The 20,402-nt window shown below is 37.3% G+C and overlaps 1 protein-coding gene across 5 annotated transcripts in view; it reads left to right on the forward strand.

Moving 5' to 3' along the window:
* The window catches only part of ZNF521 (zinc finger protein 521), a 191,195-nt gene that overhangs the window by 23,760 nt on the left and 147,033 nt on the right, over positions 1-20,402 (forward strand). For all 5 annotated transcript variants that reach the window (XM_072411307.1, XM_072411308.1, XM_072411304.1 and 2 more), the window contains one exon: positions 6,004-6,183. In XM_072411307.1, the coding sequence (XP_072267408.1) occupies positions 6,004-6,183 (180 nt within the window). The remainder of the gene's footprint in view (positions 1-6,003; positions 6,184-20,402) is intronic.

Genomic DNA, 20,402 nt, shown 5'->3' on the forward strand with positions numbered 1-20,402 from the left:
TGGTCCGCGGCTTTGGTCGGCGCATCAGCCAGACCTGCAGACCTTGTCCCCTGTACAGATCGCAGGCTGAGGGTGGTGGGGGGTTGTGTCTCTTGAGTGGGAGGGTCATATGGATGGGCTTGCACTAAGATGTCACTCGGGGAAGTTTCTTCCCCTTTGAGTGACACACGGAGTCTATAGATTTAGTGGTCTGCGGGCTCCAAATGGTGGGGGACCACTGCTGTAAAGTCTAAAAAGACTATCTGTTTCATTATATTCCGAAGATTTTTAGGTGTGTTTATAGCTGAACCCTAGAAATCACAGCCATGTAAACAAAAATGTTTATAAACCTATTAAACTGCATGCTAGAATAGACTTGCTGGGTATGAACCCAGCATTCCTCTAAAATACATGTTACCCGAAAAAGTTCAAGAGTCTACATGGAAGAGCAGATTTACCCCAGTGTAGGGTTACTTTGGAATTACCAAGTCTAAATCCTTGTACAGATGCTAGATTTGCGTGGCCCAAGATGATTGTTTGTCTTGGGTGAAAATCTAGTTCTAGTTCAGCTGTCCCAGTGTTGATCCAACACAACGTATCACTAACAACTGTAACTTTATTTACTGTGAGGTATTCCTTGCTTATCTTCCTTCATATAGAATTCTTGTACAATTGCCATGCTATTTCTTATAGAAAAAATGGATAAAAATAATTTGGAGGCCAGATTTTATTATACAGAAAATTTCCTGTCCTCATCGCCCTAATACCCACACTTATTTCCTGGAGATGGGACAGCACTGGATTGCCTCTTCATGTGGGCATATAATCCCTGTATATGTATATTTAGAACAGGTTTGCTAATGATCAGTTATTGTTTTCATGGTTAAGTAAATTGAAAGAAAACCTTGTCATGCAGAATTACATTACGCATGTGGTTTTAAACTTTTTTCAGTATTAATTTTTATTTTCAAATGTTTTCTGATATGCAAATTATTATGAGATTTTTTTACTTCTGCAAAAGACACAAGCTGGTCAGATAATGTGTGACACGCTATGTGGAGTTGGTATTTACCCAATTATGACAATTCTTTCTTACCACATCTGGGGAACATAATTTAAGAAAAATGTTTGACAGGTACAGTGGACTTGCTTTCAAAGGTAGATGCTTTTAACCATTTGGATCATCAGTACATATCTAGATGAGGTGTACCATTATATGTTTCAGGGCAAATCAGGTGCTCACAACACTTCATTATTTATTGCCTCCTGCTGTTAGGCAGCTGTATATGGTTTTCTCCTTTCAATCAAGTCCTCTCAGCTTAGGGAACAAAACATTGTAAAGTATTTAGCTTGGATTCTAATGTCAAGTGACGGAATCTGTGACCATATTTAGGATTGCTATCTAGAAAAAGGGAAAACCAGAGATAAGTAAAAGTATTTGAAGACCTCATGTAGCATTAGTTGTACATTTATGTACTAAGCTGGCACCCAAATCCAAGCATTAACCCTATTTAAGTAAAAAGGTAATGAATAGGTAGAAAAAACCTTTATCAGGTGGACTGGATAAATGGGGGTGTCTAAAATGGCTACAGCAGAAATGGTTTTCTACTTTTTTCTGTGGGTGGGAACATTCTACAATAAATGAAAGTGTGTATGAAGAATGTTGCCAAATAATTTGTTTTAGGCAGGCATTTAATTCTATTTCAACTCTTTTTGCTGAAGGCTTTGTGTTACAAAGAAACATTAATATTTTTAGCCAGGATTTATATAGTGCTGACATATTATGCAGTGTTGTACAAAGTCCGTAGTCATGTCACTAGCTGTCCCTCAAAGGGGCTCTGATTTGGTCAATTTTGGGGGGAATCCAATTAACCTAACTGCATGTTTTTCCCCTCTGACAATAACTGGCCAGATAGAAGAAAGCTATCTAAGATATCTTAATGTTTGTAGAACATAATATTTGCCAAAGTACAACATTAACCTTTGTTTTTGGCTCTTTTTTTTTTTTTGTTTTTGTTTAGACATGAATAATTTTAATAATGAATGGTGTGTATCATTGTCTTTGGTCTTTTAAATACATTAGATATTTGTAATAGTCTTAGAATTCACCATTTATTTTTTTAAGCTATAATAAATTTAATCCAATGTATTAAAATATTCCACTGTAAAAGCTGAAAATATTCTTAGCACCAAGAAAACAAAAAGTTTATAATCAAACAGTAAAACCTGACTATGGTTCTAAGCCACCCTCTATCCCAGCTACATGTACCGTCTCCACAAGTTGCAGCAGTTTCTGGGGTGAGGAAGCAGTAAACGCACCGTAATCTCACTGCCAGTGTGATATGGCCCTAAAGTTATGTTACAGTGTATAAAGTGACAATATACTTTGCAACAGAGTTTCTGGATATTTTATTAAAACCAAATGACATACCCAGAGAATAGGAATTTTCAGCTAGTGCAACAATGTGGGTATAATAATTTGTTTGGTTTCATAGTTTAATACTTTACACACCTGTTTAGTTTTGCATTTAAAATCTTTTGAATGTAAATTGTGGTTTAGAGGAAAGCAGTTGATGAATATTTGGGGCTTTGACTTTTTTAGTAGTGAGAAAAGAAGAATAGGTTGTAGCAGGAGAAAGTGACCTTCTGAGAATCGATCACATTGGCTTTTCTTCTCTTCTGCTATAGGTTTAATACAACCTTGGCTCATTCGTACTTATCAGTAATTGCCAAAAAATCTTTATTTGTATTGACAATGGAAACAAAGAAAAACGAGTGGTTCAGACTTATTTATCAAAACATTTCAAATGTTTTCTTTTCTGCTAATGGTTAAACCTAGGTAACAATTTGTTCTCCTGCTCTGTCACTTAGGTAGATTTTCCCATCTGTTTGGAGAATAAACTGCCTAATTTCATGGCCTTCTATTTCATTCAGGTTTAGTCTCTTACTATTGAGAGATTAAGCTAGTACTTGTAGTCCTATGTTGTAGTTCTATGTAGTTCTTGTGTTCTATGTTCTGTGCTCATTTATGAATCATATCATTTTTGAAGCTGGCACACTAGATTTAGTCTGTGGATAAAATGCTCCATAAATAAACATGCCTGTATTTTAGTTACATTTAAGTAACTATTTTTATTGGGGATTTCACTTTTTTAAAAGGACTTTCATGCAGGACAAAAAATCTTGGGTGGTGGTGACTTCTTGTATTTTTTTTTTACATTAGGCTTGCAGCATTTAAAAGGAGGAACCTGCAGTCAGCAGGTTTTGTAAATAACTCGTCCTACATCATAAGCAGGGGTCTAAAATCACTAGGTAAATGAAAAAAGGGAATAGGGTGATTGTTGCACTTTAGTTGCTCCTGCATGTAAAACTGGACACGTGTTCATTCTCAGGATTACCTGGTTAACCCACTTTTGCCTTAAGTTACAGCTGGAAGTTTTTTAGAAAAACATTTTCAGTAGATGTTTTACACTTTCTTGTGCATTCTTGATCTTAAATTTCCTAGCTCCTGCAATTCCCCACAAAATGGTGATCCCACTATGCACTAATGTGACTAAGCCGTTAAGTTGGCGAGATTTCCTGAGGCACATACGTACTGTTTTTAAATTATTCTGTTACTTCCACAACCAGTTACAGCCCCAACCAGAACACTCTCACCACCATATTTCTCAGGATAAGGTTGTTATGCTGGAATTCAGTTTTTTTCTTAAATGGAAATAAATTCTTTGGTTAACACTATAGGATTTGCTCTGTACCCAGCACATTTGGATTGTTGGATGCATGATCTCCTACTGCACTCTGCACCCAGCTTTTCTGCACCCCTCTGGGCACTGTGATTCTTCTCACTACATTACTACAGAACACAGCAGTGAAGTAGGAGCATGGGAAAGGGCCACAATACTTCACATGGGACTATACACCCAACACACCAAAAAATGTCCCCTACAGCAGGTTATTCAGACAATGACCGAAATCTAGATTTTAATACAACATAGTGTACTTTTGTTCATGAAGAATATTTAGTATGGATTTTGCTATGATTGATAAAATTATATGAGTTTTCTCTGTGTATGTGTTTGTTTCTGGTATTTAACAATCCCTGGCTTCTTCTCTTATCTCTTATCTTTAAACAGTAACCAAGTTCAACTGTTGCTAGTATTTGAGATTTCTGGTTGTGGTAATAGCAGGTCCACAGTAGGTCCATAGTTTCCTTTTGTGAGTGCTAATGATGTTTGTATAGCATTCAAGTGGTAGCCTATAAGGTATTTTTTGTATTATTTTATATTGTGCTTTTTGTTAACTTGCAGGTTTTTTTATAGCAATGATTCTTTTAGATGGGGTTCTAATTTGTTTGGCCATGTCCGCCACATGCATGCTTCTAAAATATACCTTTGACAAAGCAGAAACTTCACTTTGTTCTTAAAAAATTGCAGTTGTGTTTTTACTGGTCTTGACACTGTAGTTGTGAGAAGTTAAACCATTTTTACAGAGCACTGCTCTTGCATTAAACTGGGTGGTTTTAGTTACAGCCATATTGGTAATAGGAGTATATTGCTGGGGCTGCAGTAAGGCTCATCAAAATAATAAAAGATAAGACAATAATTGAACCAATCTGAATAAAATTGTATGGAGACTATAGTTAGGTTTAGGTGATGGCAATCCAGAATAGGATTTTGTTTTGTACCACAATGTAACCTCATTACATTTACGCCAAGCCCCAGTGGCCATCTTGGAACAGAGATGATCCATCACCGCTCTGTATTTGGTATAATCACCCATCACTATGTTGGTGATCTATTGTTCGCGGATAACAAATTATTAAAATCCTTCACCAAGTTAATCACTGTGGCAGAAATTCTTGAAATAGTAGTGTAATTCACCCCTTAAATCTCCAGGTCCCTATATACATGTAGGGTTTTCTGTTATGGTTGAGCATACACAGGCATTCGCAATGAAAACTTTGAATTTGACATTTTACCAATATGTATCAGTCAGTCTTTTAGGTATGAGGCTGTTTTAATTAAAGTAATTTAAATAATACAATTACTTGTTTTTTTCCACCTTTTTGCTAGACCTGTCACTTGATCAAGACAAAAAATAAATTATATGCAAGTGTGCTTTGAAATTGGCTCTGCATGTTCCTTGTACAGATGTATAGTATGTCAACTCATCTGTGTACTAGAAGTGCTGTGGTCATGGGATGGATAAATATTAATTCATATTTAAAAAAATGAGTCTTAAGTTTATTAAGTTTACTTAATTGCTGGGTTTCTGGTTTGCAGTGTTTTGTTTTTATGCTCTGCAACCCCCTCATCCTTTTTTCTACCTCCTGCTTTTCCCTTATACTCTTTGCTTTCATCTCTCCTATGTTAAAACTAAAAATTTTAGTACAGCTAACTAGTCAAAACGACAAATACACAAATTTAATGTATATACACGGGGTTTATTTTACTTGCCAAGGGATTTTTTCTTTCCAGTTAAGATTTACAAAGCTCTGACCAACAGCACAACCATTGCCTTACAGGTCAATACACCTCAGTTTTTTTTTTACTCTCTTTAGGCGCAGTTAAATAACACTTGGCTGTCTTATCCTTTCCTGTATTGGTGACAGGGCAGTGAAAGTAGAAGCAGTAGACTGATTATTTAATCTCTCTGTCATTTTGCTTTCTTCTTGCATTAGCACTGTACAGATTGTAAGAAACAGATACCTGCTGAAATGTATTCACTTGCTGCTTGTATTAACAAAAAAAGATAATATATTAGTTATAATAATTAATGCAGAGCTACATCAGTGTGTCCTATTTATATTTTGCTGGGAATTAACCATGGTACATTTTTGGGGTTTTAGTGATTTAGGTCTATGTTTAAAGCATCACCACAGTTGTATACTAGTTGTAGCGTCCCTCACTGGTTGTTTAATGATATCATTTATGTCTTACATTTGTCAGTTTTATGTCTTTAAACCACTTGCTCTACAGAAACAATTGCACTGTTCACATAGGTCCTGTCTTTCTTGTTTTTCAGACCCCGGCTGTAAACTAGATGATCAGTCCGAAGATGGTGAATTGCCAGACCTTAAGAAAAGGCAAGAGGAGGGGGATGAACTAGAGGAAGAAGCCGCTCACAGCTGTGACAGTTGCCTTCAGGTGTTTGAGTCACTGAGTGATATCACTGAACACAAAATCAGTCAGTGTCAGCTGACAGGTAAATAACTCTTATTACAGCCTGACAATTTCCACTCATCTTCATTTGACCTTAAACGTCTGCTCATAAGCCATTTCCTATGCTACTTCGTGTGTTAAAGGGCTGTTGTGTTCTAGCTTTCTTGTTATATTGGTACCTTATAACTGATATACTCTTACCAAGAAATAGACAGTGTTGCATATTCAGATTGCTGCTTATTTAAATCTTCCATAAATCCGTGTATTAGGAGTATCTCAGCAGTGTCTGAAATGTCACCAGATGCCTATAAAAATCCACTTTGCTGTGTTTGGCATTATGTTTGGTAAGAACTCCAGCACTATCTTAAGATCTGTGATGATTTTTTTTTGGCTCGTGTTGGTGGTTGTAAATAACATAACCATTTTCCAGCTAATTTAGGATTGACAAGTATGCATGCACGCTTTTTAAACTAACAGTCCCCGGTTCTTTGTCTTGTAGTGAACCATTCCCTGCTTTGTATCAAATTATAATTGTACATGAGCAAGACTCCGTTCGTGCCAGTGGTGGTTTTTGACCCTGGTTATCCCTGAATTTGATTGAAATATGCAAATACAAATGATTCAAATAAAAACCCTTTCTGAGCTGTTTCAATTTGGTTTTTGAGATGTTTCATGCAACATATCGGTGTAGTCTGCCACTCAAACATCTTCCATAGACTTCCAACCTCTTAACAAATGCTGTTGAATGCAGTTAAATATGCCATTGTGTTAAATTTCATTCCAAGCTTAGCCTAAGAGCTATACTTTAGCTTGCAAATATTGATAGTTTTCAGAAAACATTTCTGTTGCTGTTTTATTTTTGTCTTCTATTTTTAGAAGCGTTCCAGGTTCTGCCTGTTGGCTGTATGTTCTTTTAATTTGTGCCAATTTACATACATTTGTGGCTTGCATATAAGAGTTTCCATATACCAAGAATGGTGCAAAAGACATAGATCCTGCACATCTCACTGAAAGGAGAAAGTTTCACTAGATTGGTCAAAATGGACAATGAATCATTGCATTTGTCAGGATTTAAGGAGTTGTTAAGGGTCTATTATCATTAAATACGCATCATATGAATTCAAAAATATAGATTTTATGTAAATAAACTTTTTGAGCATCACCACACCCCCTAAAAGCACAAAATAAAAGTTTATTTTAGGAAGACCTAATCTGTGAAAGCCCAATAAAGTAAGCAGTGGAAAAGGTGGTATTTACTAGTACTGTCTATAGCAGGGGTGCCCACACTTTTTTGGCTTGCAAGCTACTTTTAAAATGACCAAGTCAAAATGATCTACCAACAATAAAAACTTGGACTTATTAACTCTTGTGCGCGATAGGGTTTTTTTTGAAAGGCAGGATCTGTGATCTACTCACGTTGCCGTTGCGATCTATTGATAGATCGCGATCTACCTGTTGGGCACCTCTGGTCTATGGGTACCTAATCATCCATATCATACCTTAGCATACTTTTTTGAGGCCTCTCTTTGTAGAGGCAAGACTTTCTCATGTTAGGGGTTCCCCAGATGAGTGATAAAAAGACCGGTGGGGATATAATCAAGAAGCAGTAGGTGAGTTGCAGAAAGGCACAGATCTTTAGAAAAAAGGGGGATTATTGCATTGCAGGTCCTCGAGTACAGCTTTCTTTCCAGCAAAGGAAAGCAGTAAGCAGCACAATAGTGACATCCTCAGATACTGCTTTGAAAGTTAGGGCTTTCATTGGGACGATCATTGATAATGCCGTCTGGCATTTCCCATGACCTTCAACTCCACTTTCTGCTCTTTGTCTATACAAATTAAATTCTAGTATGTTGCCACCTTGTGCCGTTACTAGTATGTTGCCACTTTGTGCATGTATATCTGCTACATGCTTGACTTTTGTTTCCACTTTTATGGAATGCAAGATAAGTAAAACCATAAGTAATTCTAGGCTTTTACAGGATATTGGAATCAATAGAACACATAGAAAAACGTGACGTTTTTGTCGTCAACCGACAGCAGAATTAATGCTAAGGAAGACACACGTTCTTGCCCAATGCAGCCTTTTCCATTTGAAGGCAGAGCTACTTAAAATCATGCATTCTAATGTAAAGATCATAAATGATAAGAAAATGCTGCATGTGACCTGTTTTGTCTGTATTTTACATGCACTTTCATAGAAGGACATGTGGTGTCTGAAGAAATGCAGTGCAAAGCAGGTCAAGTGCACACTCTGAAAGGTCATCTATGCTACTCCATGAAACTCTATGGGAATCTGCTGACCAGCATTTAACATGCTTTTCAAATGCAAATGCCTGCTTTTATGAGTACTAACTGTTTCAAATGAGTGTGCATTCCTCTGTGTAAGAAGTCATCAGGGCTTTACATAACAAAATAGTTTTATATATAGTTAAAGAGAAAAAAAATAGGGAAATATCTTCTGCCCCTGAATGACATCTGTCTCCTTGGCTTTTCATCAAACAAATCTGAAAAGTGCTAAGCATTCTGGGAAACTGGAGGAGGATTAGGCGCATTATTCTGAGCTTTCCAATTTTTTTCCCCTGGAAGTGGAATGCAGTATTAAGTGATTTCAACATCATACGTGATTGTCAACAACAGCATCTTGACTTCATATTCAGTAATCATAAAGCTTCTCAAAGATACCTTAAAATCTTTTAATATTTATTGGCTGATTTCACATAGGTATAAATGTCCAAAACCACTTCCAGCATCCAACATTTTGATATCAAACGGAATCAGACTTTCAAGGAACCCAAACGTTCCCTTGTGGGAATCTTCTAGGTCCATGTGTTTCAATGGCAGTAATTGTTGCCCATCAGAGAATTTTTTTAAGGGAGTTTCAGATTCTCTGTTTTATGAATATTTTATACCAATTAAAAGTTTGGTAAAGGAACACATTATAAAGTTAGTTTCCACTTTGCCCAGGTTTCTTTAACAGGTTTATGGTATTAATGGCCCCATCAGCTGCCTATACTTTACCTTCTTTTAACTTAAGTCAGAGGGGTTGAAAATATGTTTCAAATTGCGATTTTAGAGTGCTTTCTCATACTTTACACAAAGGTATTGGATGCTAAGTAGTAGTCACTGTCAAACGTGAGAATGGTACCCTGAATATCCAATTATGTCCCTTTCCTTATCTGGGGGATCTGTGCAGCATGAACAAGTGGAGGAAGGCAGCACCATTATATTGTGTTTGCATATTATAGATCAGTGGTGCAAATCTGTTGGTTGGTATTCCGGACCCTATAATCCTGGATCACAAGACCTTTTTATTTTCACTGCATGAGCAATCAAATGTTCAGCTATGTTTAGGCTGCGCACACACATTTGATAATTGTTGTTGGAAAAGATCTTTCACGATCCTTTTCAACGACAAAAGACTGAATGAGCCCTATGCACCGTTCTGCTCAATGAAGAGGGGAGGGGGGGAAACAATTGAGCAGCACCCCGCTGCACTCTCCACCCTTCACTTATATTCCGATTGTTCGTAGATCCGCCAGGAAGGATCCATAAACTACGTCGAGCGATGCCCTCACAGAGGGCATTTCTCTGTTTGGAACATGGCACCAACACAGAAGAAAAACCTAAGCACTCACCATGGGGGAAGGGGTCTAGCAAAGGGCTCCATATTGACATTTTTGACCCTTCATTTGTGAATCTGCTGTATACAGTATTAGTCCACTTTCCCTTTAGTAAATCGATTCTGTTAAGCTTGTTATTTCAGAACATCTGTCACGTTCATTTCTCTGAATGTTTGTTTCATAACCTATCACAGTAGCAGCAGCTGATGGCATTCCCTTTATACCAACATAAGTACTATTTTTGTCTTTGTTGTCTTGTAGCTTTGCCATTACTCTGCCTTTATTACAGATGAATTAATGCAGTGCAGCTGCAAATTTATTAGGAAATACTTGTAGAATAACGATGAGGAAAAAGACAACAAAATGTACAGCAAAAGTAGTTCTGGTGAGAATAATACTTGGGGAAAATAATGCAACATTTTTTTTTCCTTTTTGTTTTCATGAACGTGTAGGTAAGTGAGTTAAGCTTGTTGAATTTTATTATACAGACTAGACAGATAACCACTGGGAGAAAGATTAAAAACTGATTTGCATGGAAAAGTGGCAGTGCTTTTCAATGAACAATTCACATCATGTACAGAGAAGTCTATATTGATTATTTAAGTAATGGAAGATATTTTTTTTCTTTTCATCTTGGAAGTATTTCTGTAGTGATATTGTGGGACCAGAAAAGTAATTAAAATAATTGCATTTGCATTGAGCCTTATTGGATAAGGTCTAAGTAAAATTCGGTATTCAGTTTGCCTTTTATTATTGGAAAATGGCTCAAGAGAGTTCTTGGCACTTTAAGATGCAATAACCAATACTTACTGTACTCTACAAATGTATCTCCTAGTTCAGTTTAGATCAGCACAATGTTGTCTGGATGGTTGGAAATACATCTTCACAAACTTCTTCCTTACAGAATGAGAAAAGGAAGTCCTGTCCTAGGTGATAAATACACTAGGCCTATCATGTATATTGTACGATGGAGGAAACAGAGATCTGTATTGTATACTATTAATAATCCATAGGCTACCATTATGGAAGATAATATTTGTGCACAAGGACTATGTCACAATACGCACCTGCTTACTCAGAGTGTATTGAATTCATATTCCTTTGAGTAAATTTAATTTACGTGTCAAGTTATCATTCAAACTAACATCAGTATTAAATCTACATAATTTAAAAATGCAGAAAATATGAATCCTCTATATTTTATACAGAGGCGAACGAATGAGGTCTATGACAATGTAAAATAGGAGGTGACGGCAGTGAAAAAACTAGTATAGGTGTGCATATAATACCAAATAAAGGTATGAAATTTTACAATTTTCCTCAATAAATGGGGATAAAAATGGCAATAAAAACCTTCAGGCTCATGCCCAAAAACAAATTTATGTTGCCAGAGGCCAAAATTAAATATGCAAAGCAGTGCAAAAATAGAATGGAACCACACAGGCTTCTTTCATTTTGTGCATTGTATGTAACATCACTAAATATTCTCAGAATCTTCACTGCAGCCATTTCAGTAGCTTGGGCACTATGCTTGGCATTGCTGCCTGCTACTTAACACATACTGTATGCCAGCAAGTCCTGGATGGATAGTGTGGTATAACTGCCGTGTTACTGCTTGGAACTCCATGGCAGCACTGGTTTGCAGATGTCTGCACTGCACAATATTGAAGAGGGTAGCTTATCAGACTGTTCATCAATTACATATATAAGTTACATATATATACATATAAGCTCACTGGTCCTCCATACTAGGAAATCTTATAGAAGCTGTATGTCATTGGCCACGTCATATTAGGAAAGCAGGACACATTCTCTGCATAGCACATATCGGCTCAGTCCTGGAATTCAAGTTTAATAATACTTCCCAATTTTTATATTTAAAATTGGGTGCTGAAAAGATACATATTTTGAAAAGAAATGTTTGATTACAATTGGCTGGTATTTTAAAGTGAGAACTATTCACAGGAACAAAGGTTTATTGAGGACGAATCATTAGGAGAAAGAGCAGTTTGGAAAAGAGGTATTTGGTTCATTTGGCAATATCTGTTCCTAAAGCCTACCAAGAATGTTTAGAATGACTCCTGAAGGATTTTTCTTGAGCTGACCCCAAAATGAAGGCAATACAGAAATACAGCCATTTTTACTTTCTACGCCCTGCATGAAGCCTCAGTTCATTGCTTAAGGTGTTGTGTTTTAATATATAAAATATTTGTGTGTGCAGCCACAGAATTACTCTGGTCTAGTTTTCCATTTAATCTTAAAACTACACATTACAAAATGCAGCGACGCACAATTTTCCCTATTCTACTGCAATAGCTTTCCAATCAACATAAAACAAACTTGAGCATGAAATATTCAGAGTCCTACATTTAGCTGTAAGCTATGTGTTCAGAGAATTTGTATTTAATGTAAAACTTTTCTCTAATAAAAGAGTAATTGAATCAGTTAAACAAGTCACTGTTACATTTGGTAAATGTTCTTATGCAGTTAATCTCTTTAGCTTTAGACATGCAGTTTTTGCTTTTAAAAAAAACTATAATAAAACACAAGAGGCTTAATAGTCTTTTTCATCTCCCTTTTTGGAATTAAAATCATTCTTATGGATTAGTAATGACCTTTCCTGACAAGGATTTACTACCTCCATACTACAATTAATGAAATAGGCTATTCTTTTACATACCTTACTATATCACTGTATGGATTTGTTAGGACATACTGCAAGATTAGACCCCCCTTTATAAAACAAATCTTGCTATGATAAAGTGCAGATGTTGGATCATTCACAATTCATTGATCAGTGTGTTTGACTTGCATTTGACCTGCATAAAACAGGTTTTGTATTTCCATAAATTGGGATGAATTACTGATCTGACAAGAACAAAAGCCAGTCAGCAAAGACCTTAAAAGGTATTCTACTAGGTAGATTATTTGTTCTTTTGGCTTAAACTACTTGCCTGAGATTGATTCTCTTATATGTTTAATTGCAAATATGAGTTTAAATACTGCCATTTTTACCATAGAAAATTGGTTGGATTTGCTCCCAAATGCACGTCTACCTCAAATTCCTTTTTTTTTTTTTTCTCTTTGAAAAACCTGTTTAGGATTTTCTAAATTCTGTTCAAGTAGTTGTTGCATTGAACGTGCATCCTGCAATCCCAATGCATGGCATGGGTAATCTGCCTAAACGAATTCAATGCTGAGGTTTTATGGGCATTTAGGAGATGAGTTGTTTTCCTGTACAGATCAGAAAGTAGATCATCTGACAATGTTGATTGATGTGTGTGATCTTTGTGCATGCTTATGACATTGTGAACAGAAGTGCAGCAGATCTATATGTATATGCTACAGTTGCTAAGCAGTTTGACCAGTGTGTTCACATTAATTCACAGAAAGTTTCCATGTAATTTGTTGTGTGCATGGCCAGTTTATAGAATATTTTTATATCCAGAGCTACTAGCTAGATATAAGGACGGTCTTTGCTCATAATGATATTATGTAGGGATTTCCCTTGAAGACAAAGGCTAAATATTAGTGAAATTAGGATGTTGCAGCCTGTATTTATTTTTTATTCTGCATGAAGTGACAATGCATTTGTCTGGTAAAGTTAGTATTTAGGAATATAGAAAACTTTGTAGTAAGACAGATGGGTCTGTCCAGTATGGGGTTTTTGGTAGAGAAATAAAACTATTTTATGGTAAATATGTTAGTATGTAAAGCAATTTAAACAAGAGGCCTTCCAATTTTTATATGAGGGGGTGTCTGTTGGGACCCCCTTCATGTTACTTCTCTAAAAATCTCCAGTAATATATGGGTTCATTAAAAAAAAAAAAAAAAAAACAAACTTTATTACCATGTAGTCTTTAAATTCCTCATCATCAACAGCATTTCTTCAGCTGGCTTGCCTAAATGTTGTGTATCATGTAGGCCAGAGGTCTGCAAAGTTTTATGGCCCCTAGGCCATTTATGGGGTGGTTGGGAGCACACTAGGCCAGACTGCCCTAATGGCTCCGCCCACCACCAGGGAACGCCCCCTGAAGTGAAATCCCTCTCCTCCATATGTATTGCTTTCCCTGCTGCGGCAGAAGTATCAACACCAGCCGCGGTAAATAGGGGAGCAACTGCAAGGGGTCGGCTCCAGCGGCTCCCGAAATGGTAGTTTCTAACGCCCCCTGGCCGGAACGAACTACCGGCTAGGCCGTATCTGGCCTAAAGGCCGGAGTTTGCCTACCCCTGATGTAGGCCATGCAGCAGTTCTGTGGCTGCTGGCCTTGCTTTTGAATACTATTAATATAGGAAAAACCTTTTTTCTCTCCTGTGGTTGTCTTTGTCAAGAATGTACACCAGTCATTTTTAACCAGGGCTCCTCCAGAGCTTGATAAGGGTTCATTGAGCTGTTGATTGATATTCTATTTACTGTACTGTAGTTCCTACAGGAAACCCCACTTATTAGAGCCAGAAGCTTGACGCCGGAGATCATTTATTTGTCTTTATAATGTCACTTAGACCACTTTCTTCCTCACGGACACCCAATACATTGGTTTTAGCAGAGAATCCCTGAGACCTAGAAATAAATTAAAGGGTTCCCCTGGGGTAAAAAGCCAAACCCTGGTTTATGCTATATTGTGTGTGTATTTTTTCTGGGTTACCAAACAAAGTTGCCAGCAGGCATTTGATTGACATACATTTATAAAAGCAAATAAATAATAACATTTTACATTTCAAGGACCAGCAAATATAAAGCAAGTTCATGTAACAAATCCAGTTTCAAAAGGCTATGTTGATCATCTTCCCAAACTTGTATCCAGAGCAACTGATCACTAAAAGACATGGCCAGAGCTGACAAAGTGTAGAGTTTCTGCAGTGGAAAAAATACACATTTTTATTGGATAGAGCTGATTACACATGTCTGGAAGCCGTGGATTCAAAAATGCGCCTGGAATTCTTCTTCATCCCCAAAACCTTTTTAATAGCAATCAGATGGCATTGGAGCCCAAATGTCTGTTTTACTTTAACCGTGAAGATTTTAAGGTAGTGTAGTGGTTAAATTTCTATTGTATTTCTTCTGTTGAGATGTGAGCATTATGGAATACAGTCGAAGTGACCAGTGAAAGATTACCACACATTTACCTGTCTTAGCTACATCTGGTGTTTGTGAACTGAGCCAATTGACCTTCACAGCTTCCTGGAAAATTGGAAGTGACTGCGGCTCTGTGTGTGAGCAAGTTTGCTCTTGAGAAGCAAAACAAAGGAAACAAAATGAGTGGTTATTACAAGCACAGATTATGGACCCTTGGTGCTGATTATCGTAACTCTTTCATATACTTCCTTATCTTGTGCTCTTTGGTACAGCATATAATTCAACATTTCAAACCTTTTACCTATTTATTGTTCTAGCATGCGTTCTAAAACTTAATGGTTTTATAGGGACCACAAGTTTCTTGTTTTTTAGATCCACCTAATAATTTGACCGTTTTTCTTTGTTTATTCTGGTCGTGCATCACAGTTATGTATTTTTGAGTTGTTGTTTCTGGTTTTGGTTTGAAGATGGTTGGTGTGTAGGAGGGGAGAGTTGTCTGATCTCAGATGATGTCTAGGCACTGTAGTTGCCTGTTGTGTGAGAGAGTTGTTAACGCCGTAGGTTTGGTTATACCATTGGTTTACTTCATTTCTAAAATTCTTTTACTATACTTATTTGCTTTTATTAGAACCATTTGCATGTCTGATAGCAGGACAACCCCCTAGATTTTGTTTTCTTCACTATTTATTTCATATATCCCATGTCACAGGAGCGAAAATAGTGATTAAAGGATTTATGTGTCAAAAGCTGTGTGTTCAGGCTGACTCTTTAATGTATGATATGACACAAGCAAACCTGTACACCAGAATCAAACTTTTCTAATGTTTTTATAGCATATTCAAACTTGCTTATGTATAACCATATAATTTATTTTTTAGCAATTCTAACTATTAAAGTTATGGTGAGAAGGACATTGAGAATCAAAAAACCCTCCACCCATATAACATATCCCTATATTAAGATGATCATTCCTGATTTTAGGAAAACACCTGTAGGACTGAATGTGAATGAAGACATAAGGAATTATATGCATAGCTTTGCCCACTGCCCAGAAATGAGGAATAAGCCTCTTGTTTTTAAGATATATAATAGAATGTGAATACATTCTGTTTTTATTAAGGTTCTTCTGTGCTACATATATACTGTATTACTTTATACATTTATACTATACTATATATAGTATATACTTTTCCCACAATGTTTATTAACCATACCCTCTCCCAGGTGGGGTTCTAGGACCACCCTAAACTGACAGTTCAGACATATGTTCCAGATCTTCACTTATTAGTATCTTGGCATTGTCTGCTACTCTTAGGTGCTGCTTAGAACATAATATATTGTCCATAATACTACCTTTATCCAGACAAATCCCCTCCACCCTGGTTTGCTCATTTGTTTGTCAATCGCGAGCCCTGCCTTAGGGATACTGGGGATGTCTTTCGTCAGAACTTTGAGTCCAAGGCTCGTGTAACAGTGGGGAGGGAGGCAGAGAGGACGGGAGGGCAGTCTGAGGTGAGCAGTGCTGGGCAGCCAAGTCAGTTCAGGCTCGGGGTCAGGGTTCAATAACCAAGATACCTTTGTACAGATTAGCAGTTCTTTTTCTTGTGCAGCATGTCATTCTCCTATGACAAGTGAGCTGTAGCTTTCCTGTCACTGTGTTCTGCCATTCAATGTCTCATTAGCCCCAGTCACTTCTGTGCATCATACTCTGTGTGTGTGTATATATATAAATAAATGTGTTTAGCATTTTTATTGTTGGTAGATTATTTTGACTTGGTCATTTTAAGTATTTAAAGTAGCTCGCAAACCAAAAAAGTGTGGGCACCCCTGTGCTTCACCCTATATCATAGCCAGTTGAGTGGGTCAGTCGGAATCCTCAGTATCACAAAGTTCACATTGCTTACCTATACCTTATGCTATATTCCTACTTGATACTTTTTGGGGGGCTTTGCATTATTAGTACTGCTTGGTAAATACAATAAAAACAGTGTCAGAAAAAAAAACTAATGTCACTAAGTACTACTACTATTAACACATATTTAGGCAAAGAAGGAAGTTGCTAAGATTTGGAAAACCTGGGACACCATAGAGATATGTTCTGACGTGTCCAAATCTCCTTAGGTAAACATGGTTAAATATATATAATTTTGATTTCCAACCAGAAAAAGGAAAAGAAGGGAAATCTTCAAATGGGTTCTTCAGTTCTAGTAACAAATGTTTATAATAGGATTTATCCAATTTGAATTTTATTTGGAGTGATGTGCACCAACTTCTATTGTATCCTACGCACATGAACTCTTGGAGGGCATTTCCTACCCAACCAAAATTGGAAAAAGCAGTTCTGATATTCAGATATACTGTAATACATACAGATAATAGACTAAATAGACTTGTGATGTTGCCTAAAGAGATGCTCAAACAAACCATTGAACTTGGATGGATGGTTTAACTTAGCTTGATGTTCTTCTGGCTTTAAATTCTGTTCTGCTTCTTTAAAACCATTATAGTGCTTAAGCTGAATTACCCATTTTCTAAAATCTAAAAGTGAATTCACTTTTTTTTCCTAAAGTATGGTTTAAAAATGCTAATCTCCATGAAAGAATAAAGTGTGTGCATTAGGGAGTATACATATACTCCTGCACGCGCAGAAACCTTTTAAATAGACATAAGTTTCTGGAAGGTGGTAGAAAGGTCAGGCAGGCCTCTGGCTTAATCCACTCTCACTGCTCATTAGGAAAAGGTCCTAAACAAGGGTTACAAGTCTGGAGGCATCATGACCTTCCCGCTTGTTCTGCTAAAGCCTGTGGCTTTTTATATTCTCAGTTTGCTATATTTTGGGTTGATGCAATTTTTAACTGTAAGGAATGAACGTATTTCATAATAATGGAAGCAATAAAAGAAACAAAGTTGGGGAGCTTTATGAATGTTTAAATTCCCTAGGTGGCTATTTTGCTCAGCAAAGAAAAAAAAATTAAACACACAGTGTACATACATGGGAGGAACATACAAACCTCATACAGAGTTGGCGTTTTTTATTGTAGCACTTCAGGTACTTTATGAACTCATACTGTGAACAGTGACAAGTATTTTTTTTAGAAATTGCTATTAACTTTATGTTCTCAAATATCAACTTTTTTACAAGGTAACTTACAAGGTCTAAAGTGTAGCATGGATACTGTGAGGTAAGTACAATGACTTTCAGACTGACCCACAATGTTTTTGTTAACTAGACATGTATAATGTGATGGTGAGAAATGCATGAATATGTGGCTTTACACGTTAAAGCCTGCCAAACCTGATTGGAAATAACATGCATAAAAGATCTCTTACTGAATCAACTGGTATAATGAGTTAAGTGTCATGATAAATGGATTTTTTAAATTTTATGTTTGTTTAATGTCAGATGCCCGACAAGTACAAAATAACTCTTTTCTCACTATGTTTTGTGAACATATGCTGTGTAGCCTTTCCAAAGATAGGCTTCCTAGATTATAAGCTCTTCGTTGCAGGGTCCTCTCTTCCTCCTGTGTCACTGTCTGTATCTGTCTATCATTTGAAACTCTTATTTAATGTACAGTGTTGCATATTATGTTGGCACCATATAATTCCTTTTTAATATTATTATTATTAATCATTTAAGAGATGTGTAGTAGTTTGCTGCAATTGCTGCACATTCTCTGTGTAGTTAACCTAGCTGGTATCCTTTCCTAATCTCCGAGGCCTTGAAATCTTTTTTTTTTTTTTTTTTTTTCTCCTAAGTGCCTGCAGAGAATGTAAAGCTAAATTCTATGCACATGTAACTACATGTAAATGCAACACTGTATTCATAAATATACATTTTAAATGTAAGAATGTTCTATCATTTACTTTGGTACCCCCCTCTTGCATTTCCCTGTTAGGGAAAGCTCCGACCTGCCTCAGAATAAAGTGATCTTGCGCTCGCTCGCACCGCAGCACTAGTTCTTAAAGAACCAGCGTCTGCACATTTGACAGCTGCCACCCCTATTCATGCTCTATGGAGCTGCTGTAGGGAAATGTTACTATGTAGTATATTTCAAGGGCAGTGGTTCCTGGCATGAGGAAGTGGTAAACACACCGCAACCCCATCTCAAGTGTGAACCTAGCCTTAGGAGGAACTTACTCTTATACTGGAAGCAGAAACAATAGCATATTGAGCCTGTCAGTTGTGCAGCAGTACAAAGAATTGGAGGACAGAGCAGAGTGATAGAGAGCTCATCAGTCTCCTGTCTATTATTATTTATTAATATTTTTAAACCATGTTTTTATAGCACCAACATATTACGCAGCGCTGTACATTAAATTGGGGTAACAAATGTCAGACAAACACAAACAATGACATGGGAGGAGAAGTAAAAATCATGTTTCAGCCAGAAGAGATTATGCCATCTAACACTAAATAGGACATGAGAGATCATTTTGTTGCTACCGCAACATAAACAGAAGATTTGTTTTTTTTATGTTTATTGGGCTAGTGGTGACTGTGCAGTTTATTGGGCTAGTGTTGGAACACTGGAGATCCAGACAGTTGCACTCTTTCTAAAAGCTCAGGATACTTTAATATAGGACTACATCACTAGCCCATTAAAACAAAATGAACAATAACTTTTATACATTTATGTTTTTAGTGGGCTCAAATTCTTTGTCCCACATGAAATGCTTTATATTTGCCTGTGAAGCCACAACACAATTCCCTCCCACACCCCCTGTATTTGCTTTCTCTTTTGTTATGGGATGATCCTAGTCCTATAGCCGTAATCTCAGTTAAGGTTTCTTGCCGCGAAGAATAGTTGTGTAAGGCCCGGATCTATGTTGGTATTCCCCAGACACCAATCCCCCAATCTGTGCTGCAGTCTTCGTCTATAGCAGCCCCCGCTCAGCCTCGGGAGACTGGTTGTGTCTCTCAGCACTCGGTTGCCCCCAGGACTTGGTGCACAAAGGATGGTGTCTGGAGATGGTGTCTGCCCAGCACCCACTAAATGCAGAGTACAGAGCCACGCATGCAGAGTAAAAGACACTAACCAAGGTCAAAAACACAGGAAATTGGTCCATCCAGCTCAGTACAAAGGGTGAGGCAAAAACAGAGTCGGGGGTCACAAGCCGAGGTCTTTCCAGGCGGAATTCTAATGGAATTAACAGGAACTACTCCACAATCAGCTGCACACAACTCAATTCACTTCAGCTGTGCAGCCTCAGTGCAGAGGATGCTGAGGGAAACCTCAGCCACAGTGTTTCTGCAACCTACAGGGTACTGATCCTGCAACCCCAGTGCTACTGTGAGCGCAGCCGCCGGAGGGAATAGGCTGCGCGCGCCCTCCTGCGGTGAGGTATTGCCTGGGTACTTATGCCCGGAGGGCGCTTCCTAACAAGTGGGTGTTGGGGTTAGTTACAGGAACAGTTGGTGTTTGGGTTAGTTTATAGGGAGGGATGCTGTAAAGTTGTGGTTGTCACCACAGTTCTTTCAATGCAGGAATCTAATTTAGAAGTGATAGAACACCAATGCTGGGTTTAGAGTTTAACAATAGAAATCTGATCATCATAATGCTA

This window comes from Pyxicephalus adspersus, chromosome 5 (genome assembly GCF_032062135.1).
Source record: "Pyxicephalus adspersus chromosome 5, UCB_Pads_2.0, whole genome shotgun sequence".
In the NCBI taxonomy this organism is placed as follows: domain Eukaryota; kingdom Metazoa; phylum Chordata; class Amphibia; order Anura; family Pyxicephalidae; genus Pyxicephalus; species Pyxicephalus adspersus.